The sequence below is a fragment of the Vidua chalybeata genome, chromosome 13, assembly GCF_026979565.1.
Source record: "Vidua chalybeata isolate OUT-0048 chromosome 13, bVidCha1 merged haplotype, whole genome shotgun sequence".
NCBI lineage: Eukaryota > Metazoa > Chordata > Aves > Passeriformes > Viduidae > Vidua > Vidua chalybeata.
In genome coordinates, this window is record NC_071542.1 from 12,280,711 (window position 1) to 12,294,605 (window position 13,895).

Below are 13,895 nucleotides of genomic sequence, written 5' to 3' on the forward strand. Positions count from 1 at the left end.
TCTGAGCCATAAGAAGGGGCCTTGCTTTGTTTTGGGTGATGGCACAACCACTGCCTAGCAAACCCCTGTGACTGTGCTCTCCAGCCAGCATTTCCAGCTGCGGCTCACACACAGCTACTGCTTAGGTGCACGCCTTTTCCTGTGTCTGTGCTGAGACCATGGGCTGTTTTGGGAGGAGTCTGTGAGCTTCACAAACAGCTGCCTCGGTGCCCTAGATTTTCTCTTGCCATTGGTTTGAGGGCAGATGGAAACGTTGAACACAGATGCTTGCACCCAGATGAACTCATGGCTTCAAGTCTCTGCACTGCACTCATTCCATTGCTTGTGGCTAGGCTCTGTCTGAACCTTGCAGAAGAAAGGGGCTAGGGGTTTTATTTCTTCATTGCATGGATCAGTCTGTCAAAAAACTCCCAAGTGTACTGCAACACTGCTGCCTGTTCCAAAAGAAACAAGGAGAAAGTGGCCTTTTCTCACAGGCAAGTACCAGCCTGTAGAGCTGCCTTGAGAAAAAAGGCTGTATCATGCCAAGAAGCAGTGAGATATGTAACCTCTCTGGTGTTCCTGCTGGGGCAACGTCTCAGGCTCGTGTCAAATTTCACATTCTGTCTCTAGAGCTTGCATTTCTCTCGACCCTTTCACAAAAATGTGGTGCATTGCATCGGGCAATCCAAATACCACGTGCATTTTGGCAAGGCACCAGGAGAAAAGCCATCTTTCAATGAAGGGTCTGATCCTGATTCTCTCACTCATGCAGGCTTTCCTTATTGATGAATCCACCCTGCTGCCGTGTGTGGGATTAGCACTGTCAGCTGGAGGAATGTGCCTCTGGCTTTGCTGTTCTGCTGTTATTATCATCATATCTTCAATTTTCTCCCATGTTCCAGAGCTGGGGCAGGCCAGCTGCTATAAATCAGTGTAGCTTTATAAAAGCAATGAGCAGCACCAGATTACACTACCTAAGGATTTGCCCTAAGATCTGCAGGATAAACTGAAAAATGTCTCACTTTTAATATACATGGGGAAAAAAAAAAGTAACTCATTTCACAGAAAAGGAAAAAAAAGGTTTGTTTCTAGAGCAGAAGAATGTCTTTCTTCTTTCTGTTTTAACACACATTCTAGAAGGGGATGTATTGTAAGAAACATCTGACCCCTGTTCTGAACTAGTTTGTCACTTCTAATAGACATATATGGAAGCAGAAATGCATACGAATTTGGTAAGACCTGGAAGAAAATTATAGGGCAGTTTTTTCCTTTCTATTCAAGAGAGATTCTTTATAACATCTAGCCCTGGAAACTCTCACTCATACAGTCAGCATTCCCATTTACTTCAATAGCCACATTCTTGTGAATAAGAACAACTCCACTGGCTCAGAGCACACAGAAACCTTAGGCTCAGCCTCACACAGATGTGAAGGATTGTATTGTCTTTTCCTAGGCAATGCTTCTGCTATAGTATTTTTACCAGGTAGACATAAAAAGTTTATGGTGAACATATACAAAAGAAATACCCTCATTTTTTGCTGGCTTTTTTTGTCCTTAAAGAGGTTTTTTGCAGTGTCAGAAAAGGTATCTGAGTGCTCCTCAGCATGCTGGCCTGATGGCATAATTATAATGCGTAGTTCCAAACAGAATTCAAATTTCTTTCCACAGGTAAAGCAATTGATTCCAAGAAATGGCTGAAAGCTCATCAATATTTTTGACATCCTGCTACAGCTGGTAGTTGCCCTATCTTATTACATTTTGTGTAGGTAGGGTCTATTCCAGGACCATTTAAAACGTTTGAAATTTTCATGTGCTTGCTCCTTTTAATCTTCCAGCAGGGAACCACATATTTCATGATAGCATCTGTGCTGTCCATGACCCATCTGTACACCTTTTCATGCCAGGAGCCAGAATTTACTGAAAGGAGTTCAATTCTATCAAATTTGCCCCAGAACAATATGAGACTGTACAAGATCTTTTTGGTTATGTATTAGAGTGGTAAAATAATTGGTGTATTTTATTTAGAAACAAAAATTACTGATAAGCACAATTATTTTGGGGGTTCAGTGTCAGTCCAAAGAAGACTTGCTCCTCTAAAGCAAGTGGTAAGCCTACCTGGATGTCAATGGGCTGCCTGCAGATTTTGTCAGGATGAGCAGCTTTGAAGTCAGACAGCTTCTCCATGTCCTTAGATCTCGCTTTGTCAGGCTTCTCAAACCACTCTGTCCATTCTACATCTGGAGACAAGTGCAAACAAGTATAGTCATTTGAAAGTCAAGCTTAATGAGCACAGCGAAAATGCACGATGCATAATATGATCTCGGGTATCATTCACAAGTTTCTCCACTGATGATCTGATTCATGCCTCTTCCTGCCAGTCTGTCAGCCACTTTTAATGATGCTGTGAAGTGCAACCAGCCAAGGGAGAGCAGAGTTATTAAAAGCTTCATAATTGGCGTGTGCACTGCAAGCATTATTCATAGATACAGATTTTGGATCTGTGTCTGCCTTAGCTGCCTTCTCTGATCTTCAGATCAAGTTGCACCAGCTACTGTGTGTTGTCTGAGACATGGACATGATGACTGTGCAGTGAAAAGAAGAGGCTGTGTGTGATCTCTGAGACCATAGGAGATGGAATTTCATACCCAGTGCAGAAAAGGAAAAAGGATCCCAGTTATTCAGAGGGTCCTACAGACAACTGGAGAAAGAATCTCCGAGTGTTCATTAATTGGTTTAGAGACGACATAAATAGCAGCTAGCAAGTCCACTCTTCCCAAATGGAAAAGGATTGCAGGAAAGAGGATGATTCACTCTATTTGTCAGCTGTCTAGCACTGAGTGAAATAGCCCACAGACCCCTCACCTTGAACCCACTCGCTCGTTGAAGAGACGTTAAAATGTTCTCCATTCTCAGCTTTGAATAGTTTGAATACTTTGGCCACAGCTGACCCTTTGTGACCTGTTAAAAAAGCCAAAACATTGGTAAAATCATTGAAAACAATTGGAAAAATCATTGCATGCAGTTGATAAGAGTAAGAAATTAAAATAATTGTCTGTGTGTATTTGCATACTTTGACTATATTATTCAAAAGTAGCCCTGCACAACTTCCAGAAAAATTTACTAATCTTGCAATGAGGCTTCAGACATTTTTGCATGGATAATGAGGAAGAAAAACTTTCAAAAATCAAGAAAGTATAAAGCCCACAATTACTTGTCATATATTGCTATTTTTATTTAATTTTGTAGCAAGCTGTGTTATTCATGTCATGAGAAGACAGAGACTCAACAGTGTTCAGCTTGCAAGAAAATGGTTTCACAGAAGGACTTGAGGCTACTAATTCAGGATACACTGATTGAATTTTCAGCTGGTGTGAACTGGGTCTGTTCCACAGATTTGTGTCTTAAGAGAGGCAGTGTCTGAGCTCAGTGAAGTTTCATGGATTTACACTGGTGCAAGATCTCACCTTTTATCTAAAGGTTTGGATAGCCTAAACTATCCCTCACTCAGCTGCTTCAGATGCATTAGTGGGAAGAAGCAATATATAAGGAGAGCATTCAATTAAATGTGTCAAACCAGCTTTTATGTAATGCAATGTAATGCAGTGGGAAGTAAAAACACCACTGACCAAATTAATCTTAGCTATAACTCCAGTAACTTCCAGAAATCACATCAAGACAGCATTTTGTGCATTAAATACCTTGATACTCAATGTGGTCTTCAACAGAAGAGGAGGGATTTCCTTTAATGGTAATAAAACTCCATGGATGTCTGGAAAATGAAAGTGAGAAATGATCAAGTAATGTCAAGTATGAGATACATATTTCTTATAGCCTCATGTTCCTAAATTTCTCAGAGGCACCACATCCAAAACAGTCTCATTAGTGTCACAGGCAGTGTAGTTAAAATTAATATTATCTTAACACACTATATTTCTTCAGTAAATATATCAAAAGAGAAGCAAATTTGAAGACAAATTCCCACTTAAAGCATGCCTATAACAAGTGTGTTTGTTTTTTAAATGAATGTTTGAGGAATCTTGTCTATGAAAGACCCAAGAGACACTGGCAACTCCTTGGGAAGCGTGAAAATAAATCCTCTGTGTGTGTGTACATGTGCATACACTGGAGAATATGAAAAGAAGCCACTTCTGCTTAAATAAATTTAGCTCGTGCTGAAACCTTGTATATGACAATTGTCTTTGGAATGACCCATGAGAATTTCTAATAGACAGACTGGCTGGCAAATGACAGTAAAAATTCTTAGATAGTCTCTGCATATCTAGTTTCCTTCTTTGAACATTGAACAAGGATGAAGGTTTACGGCCTTGAATTGTCTATTCAAATCTGATCCCATGTCAGAATTCAGTTCATTGCCATCTGATGGTTATTGATCAAGTAGGTTCAATAGCTGTCAGCCACCTTGGAGGATGACCACGTGGATGAGAAAGCAATGGAGACAGGGACTGAAGTGCCTCCCAACCTTCGGGGTGAACCCAGTTACTAGGGGTCAGGAGGGGTTTTATATCTTCAAAGTAGAAGTAGTTCAAGCATATCTGCTCTTAATGAGTAAGAGAATAAAAAATACGCTTTTAGGTGGTAGGGAGACTGTACTGAATTACCAAAAACTCCCATGGATTAAGTCATGTCTATATAGTTATAAATATCATTTTAATTGCATCAAGAGTCTTGCAGGTCACCTTACATTGGTGCAAGTGAAGTTCCAAACCACTCTGGTTTGGAACTCTGGAATAAAACACATACAGACATACAGAGAGACACTAAAACACACCCAAATCACGAGTGTGCCACGAGCTGGGGTTTGCTGGGATTTGCTGCTCTGGGGGCAGCAGGGGCAGGCTCAGGGTGAGCGCTGGTGCAGCCCATGCTGTGCCATGGCCCCGGTGGACACGGCTGCTCCAGGGGACACGGTCCCAGCAGCGTGTCCTCAGCCCCAGCCCTGGCCAGGCTCGGTGGGAGCTGCCAGCACCACTGCCTCGGGAGCCTGCCAGCGAGCCAGATGCTCCTGCTGGAAAATTTGCCTGCGTGCCAAGTGCCGAAGGCACTGACGGGCTGTGATCTCCAGCCAGGCAGAGAAGGGGGATGGGAGCAGGAAGGACACTTTATCACTCAGCAGTCAAGATAGATTTTTTTTCCTGGTTTTGTTATTATTATTATTATTATTATTATTATTATTATTATTATTATTATTATTATTATTATTATTATTTTGGTAAACCAAATTCGAAACAAATGACAAAAAATTATGATGCCTTAAAAACAATCTCAAAAAATTTTAAATAATAAGGAGTTATTCACTTCTGTAACTCAAGGTTTGGCCCAATTTCATGTGTTAAAATACTTGTTTCTCCCAGTTATTTTACCACTAAAAATAGTTTTAAAGTTGTTCAAGCCTGACACATAAGGACACATGCAATCTGTTTGGGCTATATGAAATTAAGCCACCAGGAAGTCCAGAGCCAAGCAGGAGATATTTGTGTGGAATTCCAAAGAGAATAACTGTGTCATCAAGTGCAAAAAGACTTTCTCTTCATTTATTAGTAAAAGGGAAAAAAATGGTTCACAATGAAAGAATAAACACACATTTCAGAAGGAAAACAATAGGAGAGGAATGCAAGATTTTCCCTTCATTCCTAATGTTCTGGACTCAGCAAATAGGCAATTAAAAGAGATTCCAGGAGCACAGAAACATTTCTGAATAAATCAGCATTGTGCATCAACTCTGCTACAGCAAGGGGGAGTTGCACAACTTTACAATCTGGTTGAATACTGAGCAAGTGGACATGGACAGGAATTTGCCCATTAACCCCCACCAACACCCCCACCAGAAACCAACACAATCTACGACTGAATTACACTCTTATTCTCTCAGGGATGCCCATGGCCAGCCCCAGCCATCGTCAGGAGCTGAGAAGATTTGACAGCCAGGATTCAGCAGGACCAGCCAGCAAAGCCCAGTGCTGGGCAGTGAGTGGTGACAGAAAAATCCATCTGCTCTCCTCAGTCAGAGCCTGCCATGGCCACAGAGGGCAAAATGTGTACACACGTGTGTCATTTTCTCATTCTGAACATTTTTTTCTGAGATACTAAAAAAAAAAATTCCAAAAGCACCTGTCAAGTGCATACATCCTTATTCATCGTTATAGATGTATCTGAAATGTAAACCACTATATCTAAATCTTGTTACACTGAAGTGGAAGTTCAATTTGCTTTAGAGGAAAAGCTTGGATACACCTAAAGCTGCCTTTGTTCCACTGTGCCATCCAACTGCCTTTCTAAGTCTGGCCCCAGCTGCCACCCAGACAATGTGGTTTTTGAGAATTGATGAACTTAAATTCTGAGAACACTCCTAAAAACATGTTATTTTAAATAATACACCAGATAGTTTTCCACACACCAGCATGCTGGTGGAAGACAGTGTTCACCAATTACTACCTCATTATTTATCCACATGTCTCTATAATTCATGGAATGCAATTTTGTGGCATTTCAGATAACAGCATGGCAAGAATTAGCCTTTTGACCACAAATAATAGCAACACTGAAAGTCACGCTTCCATGGATGAATTTCTGCAGTATTTCCATTCTAAACATTGATGGCAAAATGATGAGAAGCTCACATTGAAACACCACTGCAGCCCAAAAAAATCAAGTGCAATTTACTTTTATAAACATATGCAAAAAACCATCAATTGCTTCCTGTAGCATCACTGGGGGAAAAAAAGTATAATGTTCAAAAATCACGTTCTGTTTCCCTAATTCCAGCATTTGAAAAAACACCCAGCAGGCTACTGGGCTCTAATATGGGATTTAAATTTGAGATCAAGAATTGCACTGATGAAGACAGCCTGGTTTTGGAGACCATTTGTGCCCTCCTTGTTGATTCTTTGAAATGTGTTGTCTGGTGCCCAGGAGCCCCTGTAACTTTTGACACAACCTCTTCATCAACCACCCCAGATCTTGCTCCATCTGTGTGTGCCCAGCTGACAGATGTCTCTTTCCACAAACTACTGTATTGAAACACATCTCCCTACAAGGCAGATTTTGTGTGTGTGTGTGTTCTGCAGACAGCCTCTTAATGCCTCATAAAAAAAAGCCTACATAAATTCAGATAAACACAAAAAATATAATGGCTACAGTTGGGTAAATAGCAAGTATTCTCAACAGTCTGTGTGCCAACACAGACACTGTTTTGGCCACAGAAGTATTTACAGTCCACACCATAAATCCATGTTTGCTGAATTTCTGTGCTGCACAAGTCCCCAGACCTGTATTGGACAAGCTGAGGAATGTGCTGTATGTGTGTCTGTATGTATGTATCCAGGGCTACACAGCAATTATTGTACCTTCCTTAATGCTCAACCCATCTAATCCTCTGTGTGTGTATAAATATGCTTCTTAAATCTTTGGGGGATGGCTTGAAAATAAATTGGAATAAGCAACCTGTGGGAACAATATCTTGGAAAACCATCTTTTTTAATGTGAATCATATGCTATTCCTCAATCTCCTAATAAAAATACCCAATATAGACTCTGAGTGCATCTGAAACTATCTAATTAACTGCTAAAACTGCACATTGAGAAGTTTGCCTCTTTTTTTATTTTTTTTTCCCATGTGAAAGAACTTTGTGACTTTGAAAGAGTGGAACTATTTGGACATCTCAGGAACATAATAAAGCCTCTGTGCTAGGAGAACTGGCAGGACTGGCACATACCTAAACCCAAGGTGGAGGAAATGCTTGCTGCCCAGTTTGGTCATTGCTTTCCTGGCCAAGTCATCCAAGTTTCTGGATCCTTCATCATTCACTGCGACTGACAGGATCATGCCATTTGCAACTCTACCCAAATACTGAGCCAGGCGGACACTCTCCTCTTTTGCTCTGTAGGTATCAAACCTGAAATGATCAAAAACACCCGTAAACATTTACTGCAGCAATCATCACATCTTTACGTACTGAAAAGCAAGAACTATTAAGAAAGTAGTAGTCTTTTGTGCTGTTCACTGTAATATTGCCCTGCTGCAAAAGCACTTGTCTAGCAGGGTGTGTTAGGGGGTTCTGTTAAGCCAAATTGATGGAACTCTAGTTGACAAACTGCAAGGTATAACACTGCTCACTCTGTGGTTTTGGAGCTTGCTGGTCTAGGAGGAATTGTACAGACATGCAATTGCACCCATTTGAACAAGATGCTGAAATGTGTGTGTTTGAGCTTGCTGAGATGCTGGCCCCAGCCTGTTCCCCAAGACCCTCACATCTAGGCAGTCAGAAGGTCACTCACCGATCAGAATGGACAACTGCCCCTGTCTTTGGGTCAATAACATGGACAATGACACCCCGGTGGCCCCAGCTCCTTTCGAAGTAATATCCACCTTCTTCCATGCCACCAGGATGAAGAGTCTTGTTTAAGAAAGTCCAGGACAGCTTTTTCTTTCCATGGATCTCAAGAGTGCCACCTTTGCTGACTCCAAGGTACTTCTGTCCAAAATAAGGATTTGGCTGGCTGCCGTCATCCGCTCTGAAGCAGGAAGGGAGGAAAAGGACCAGGTTTGGGTTTGTATCTGAGTCAAGGAACCTCTCTCCTTGTGCTGCTGAGACTCAAGGAGAGAAGTCTCATGGTTTGCTGTGCATTTCTTTCAGGTACTCCAAGCATCAGGAGCTGCCCAGATTGTACAGAAAATAAATTATTTTTTATAATAGTAGCAGCTACCAAAGACCAAAAGCAATCTGGAACATAGGTTATACATGCTATATTCATTATATCCAGGCCAGAGGAGGCCTGGAGCTCAGACTGAATGGCACATCTGTGTTTTTGAATTCTGGAGGCAGGCAAGACCCTAACCAGGAGATAAGTGGTCCAGTGGTTGTTAAATATGAATTTAGCATACTTGACATTTTAAGAGATCCTCTACCAATCTGCAAGACAAATGTATTATCCTTCAGTTCACAACTCCCATACAGAAAGAAAGGAGGTTTAGAGAGGAGAACTTTCAAACAAAAATAACTCCTCAGGTTTTAAGCTTATTCTGGAAAATCAGTTTGAGTTGTGGGAAGGTGCATGCTGATTCTCTAGCATGCAGGCAGTTTTCATATTCCAACAGAAGAGAAAAAACTCAAACCAGCATCAATTTTTGGGGGCCATTTAAATTGTTTAAAAAGTTACTGAACTTTCCACAGAGCACTGATGATAAGTATACCTGAGAACATGTAATTTTAAGGAACATTTTCATTCCCTGACGTGGAAGAGAGATGCCAGAAGGTTCTAAGGGAGTATTTTATTGTGCATACGTACCGCCCATATAAGATGATAACCACATTGCCTTGGTAAGGGCACAGCTCACTGCCAATGTGTAGCTCTCCATCATTTTCAATGAGTATATGTCTTGTACGCAGAATGATGGGCTGCACATCATCTTTGATGACCAGTTTGCCTAAGCAGAGAAGGTAATGACATTTACTTTATCACCCAGCAGCTCATGTGAGGTTGTGCTATCATTGTGCTAAACCCAATGCTGAGCTGTCATCCCAGTTTTTGAAAAATTCTCCTCATACACCCCAAAACAGCTCTCAATACAAATCCTGAAAACATTGATTTTTATTCAGTCCAGTTCTTGAAGAGTGCAAATAAGATTTGCATGGAAGAGGACCCATTCAAAACTGAGACAGAAATTTAGGGTTAGGATGAATAAAAGATATTCATGCCAGCAACACTATGGCTCTGTCCTTGGAGACAAAGAGGGACATAAGCATCTGCCCTGTCCTGAGGCCCTGATAACACAACTACTGCAGTATGATGCTATCAGGCCAGTGGTTTGATAAAAAAAAATGTTTTTAAAGCAAATTGCAGAAGTAGAACTGATCATTACACTGAGCTACTTGTGTAATTTCTCCAGACAGGATAGAAAATAGGCTGGGTACAGTGGCTAAAGAATCTCAGCACCTCAGCTGCCACCCAGCCTTGTACTGAGGAAAAGCTGTGTTTGCCCAGTCGCCACCCACTTCTCAGGCAAGAAGCAAGAAGCTCTCCCAGCACAATCCACAATGATTTAAACAGTCCCAGTGGAGAGCAGAGTGCGGCCAGCCTTGCCAGCAGCACGTTTTACCTCCATCAGTGATGTGGATAGAGTGGACAGTCGCAGAAGAAGAGAGAAGCAGCTTCCTGCCATGGCGGATTTCAACGCGGTTTTCTTCGTTGTGACCTGGGTTCCAGATTTCTAACTCAGGCTCTCTGTCAGGACATGTGACAGCTGCTTCTGCTGGGCAGAGTTGGAGAGTGAGAACAATCAGTGTTTGTTTGGAGTGGGACAGGAAGCTCTGCACCTGGGCATCTTTACAGCGTCATTCAGCATCAGCCTCTTGGCTGACTCCCTGGAGCACAGCAATACCTCAGTGCAGCAGGGTACATGTGGGTCACGACCAAAAGAAAACAAACAACAGCTTAAGCTGTATGGTTTTCTGTTTTCTGGAAGAATGGAAAAACCCAATGCAAAGGAGCCTTGCAGGGGAAGCAGTTTCTAGAAAACTGCTGAAAAAGGACTTTTACTGAGCCCTTCCTGCTGTGACATTTAGCTCTGTTCATACCATCTAGACACAAAGCCCAGGGAAGGTGTTGATAAAGGGATAAAACAACTACTACCTTTAAAAATGCCCCCAAAATACCTGCTTTGTTTAATATAACAATGTTAAAATATGTTTGCATTATATATTTTCACTGGATATAGAAAGAAAAAGAGATCAAACTGATATGGAAACACCAAGCACCAAGCAATTACCAGTAACAGAGAGCAACAGGAACCTCACAAGTGTGTCTGGGTTTGTGAGCTTTTCCAGGCAGAAGCAATAAGGATTCATTCACTTTGGGATCACACATCTGCAGTCTCCACACACAAATTTGATGATAGGCTGCCATGACGTGTTAGTCTGAACAGCTCTCATGCCACATGCAAGAGTCTCATGTTGCAACTATTTATTTCAGATAAAATATTTCCCTGGTACAAGCTCAGTTGATATGTGAGCCTCATGTCTTACTGTAATCAACAAAACTGCAAGTGAGAGTCTCACGTGTGATGCATATTTTCTGAGGGTAGAGCCCTTTCTAATCCTAGGAAGCTGAGGTCAGTGGAAGTTTGAACAATGAGCCCTTTGCCTTCAGAAAGGGCTGGGAGTTCTCACCAGCTTTCCAATTTTTATCCCTTAAAACAAAAACACCATGGAGAAAAGTACAGGACCAACAAATCAATGATGATGGGCATGGGATAAACCTTGACCTCAGCAGGGTTATGTCTCTGGAACTTGGGACAGTAAAGTTGGGTGGGTTTTGCCCCACAGGTACTAATGCCTCCAGGTAATGGAAAGGACAAGGATGTGAATCCAAGCAAGGAAACATTTCCTGCTACCGGTGCAGTCGACAGGCAGTTGTTTTGTGCTGCCACTGTGGAACTTGAAGGACATCTGTAATTCCACTGCAACAGAAACAAAATCTGTCCATCTGCATTCAGTTTCCCCTCACATTCCTCCACCAGCTTCATATCTTAAGAAAACAATAGAATTGGACCAGCCATGGCTTTAAAGCCTCCAGAGCCCCAATAAATATCAATTTTCAAGGTGAGTGAGGGATGTTTCCTGTGGGCTGCATAGACCTGTCTCTCTGAAAAATTTTCCCATATACATGAAGTAAATCAAAAAGGGCCAATAATCTACCAGGCAGCAAGTCAGACACAGATAAACATCCAGGACCTGATTTGGATACCACTGTGCCAGCTGGAAGCTGGAATTGTATTAATAATGCCAGAAGCACTCCCTCTGATTTACAGTAATTGTGAAAAATGAAGAGGTGTTTCTGGGTTCCTACCAGAAGCCACACAGAATTAATAAAAATTAGAAAAGGTAAATATTTCAGACAGGGAATGGGGCTTGCATTGTAAATAGATATTCAAATACACACTGACAACTATTTAAAAAAAAAAAAAAAAAAGATGTTCTTTCTCTGAGAATAAGGATAATAGAAAAAATTTGCTCATGGTGAGAAGTGATATAAAACCAAGAGAATCAATTCAAATTAATTAATCAAGTCAAATGTAAAGGATAAAAATCTTGTTCATTTTTCCATTTACTTGAATATGCTACTATGCAAGGAGCTTCCTGCAGTCTCGAAAGATGACTTATGCCCCAAATTCAGTATTTTGAAACAGAGAGGCACACGGGGAAGCCCAAGGGGAAATGAAGAGGAATTTAAGCTGGTTTTTGGGATGACAAACAACAAACCAGAAGCAGAGGACCCAAATTCCCAATTTCATTAATCAATTTGTACCAGGAACTTTGCACATCACCAGCATCTGCTGGGCCAATGACACCATCAGGCTGAGCATCTCCTGCCAGCTGGTCCAGTTACCTTGACAGCTTGATTACTGCTTTCATTGTCATTTTTTAAATAAAAGTGCAAATTCTACCCAGCACAAGGAATTAACTGAATGTTTGCTTCTTGACCAAAAGGGCCTGAGTATGACAATGAGAGGTTGCTTCATGCAGCTGCAGTGTTTGGGGCAAGACATATGGTCTCTTTGTTCCAAACAAATACAAACCTCCAAATTAGCTGTATATAGAATATGTAAATCAAGCTCCCCTTTCCCCCTTCCCTAAACTGCTTAGTGAAAAAACAGCTTGGAAGAGACAAAACCCAAGGGACAGGGATGTCCCAGGCCAGAGCTTTTTGCTCGCCACATCTGGGCTTGAGGAATGCAGGGATATGCTCGCCTTCACCTCCCTCAGCCACAGCTATTAGGACCTGAGGTTTCTTTGGCTATTTCTTTGTGGCAGTTTGTTGGATTTGTGTTTGGTTTAAGAATGTGTGGCAGAGTCTGAGGCATTGCTGAGGGTACTTTCACCTGCTCAGAAATTTCAGACTTTGCCACTCCAGCTGCCCTTAACTGAGTATATTGGCACACCAGGAAACTGCTTTTCTCCTGAGTTTTTTCACTCTTTCCTTGACTTTTTTTTATACAAAGAGTGAAAAGCTGGTCAATTTCAACCTATTAAAAATAGCATTACAAACTATACCCTTTTTCCCCATGGCAAGAAAACTTACCTGTGCTTACTGAAGAGACTACAAACAGAAAAAACCCCAAACTTCCAGCCAGATACTTGCAGGTAGGTAGAGCCATTTTTCAAGACTTTCAATTCTCTGTATGGGTAGCTGTGAAAAAAGAATATCAAGAAAATGTCACTTTTTTTTTTTCCTCAGCTCATTCACTGTACAAAAAAAAAAAAAAAAAGAGAGGTTAAATCCAGCTTTATGCCAGACCACTCCTGTTCAGCTCATGGCTGAAAACACCTTTGCACTGATTCAGGACCAGCCTGAACAGAGCAAGGAGCCATGGGCACCTCTTCACCCTTTGTTTGGTTTAGGATAAACCCACTCGGGAATCCAAATAGACACTCAGAAAGCAGCCACCAGCTGTAACCAAAAACGCCTTAGGAATGTGGCATAAACACATCCAGTGTCAGGGCTCTCTAGGGCTGCATATTCACATGTGCTAGAAAGTAATGAAACACAACAGAGGAGGCGTTTGCAGAGTGACAGATTTCCACGGAGTAACCTTTCAGTGGCACCTCTCTCCCCTCAAAATACCCAGACATTTTTAGCAATGGTGTTTTGTGTAACCCCCAGATAAACCAATACTCACACTTCCAACCTGAAGCATGCAGTTTCTTAGATTTCAGATCTAAGAAAATATTGTCTGTTTAGTGTGCCAGCTCAGAATTTTCTTGCAAAACCAAAAGCTGCTTTTGAAACCAGTCTACCTAATGTTGTTTTTGTTTCTTCCGTAGCCAACCCCCAGCAAAAACAAACAAGCAGTGTCATGAAAGTCAAAGTTAGAATTAATGTGATTCTCTCTGGTC

The 13,895-nt window shown here is 41.5% G+C and overlaps 1 protein-coding gene across 1 annotated transcript in view; it reads right to left on the reverse strand.

Annotated features, from left to right (window-relative positions):
• The window catches only part of CEMIP (cell migration inducing hyaluronidase 1), a 49,852-nt gene extending 36,696 nt beyond the window's left edge, over positions 1 to 13,156 (reverse strand). Inside the window, exons 1-8 of the mRNA XM_053955188.1 lie at positions 13,081 to 13,156; positions 10,100 to 10,252; positions 9,289 to 9,427; positions 8,278 to 8,514; positions 7,716 to 7,895; positions 3,681 to 3,751; positions 2,845 to 2,940; positions 2,098 to 2,219 (exon numbers count right to left, since the gene is read on the reverse strand). Coding sequence (XP_053811163.1) covers positions 2,098 to 2,219; positions 2,845 to 2,940; positions 3,681 to 3,751; positions 7,716 to 7,895; positions 8,278 to 8,514; positions 9,289 to 9,427; positions 10,100 to 10,252; positions 13,081 to 13,156 — 1,074 coding nt within the window. The remainder of the gene's footprint in view (positions 1 to 2,097; positions 2,220 to 2,844; positions 2,941 to 3,680; positions 3,752 to 7,715; positions 7,896 to 8,277; positions 8,515 to 9,288; positions 9,428 to 10,099; positions 10,253 to 13,080) is intronic.
• Between the last annotated feature and the right edge of the window lie 739 nt (positions 13,157 to 13,895).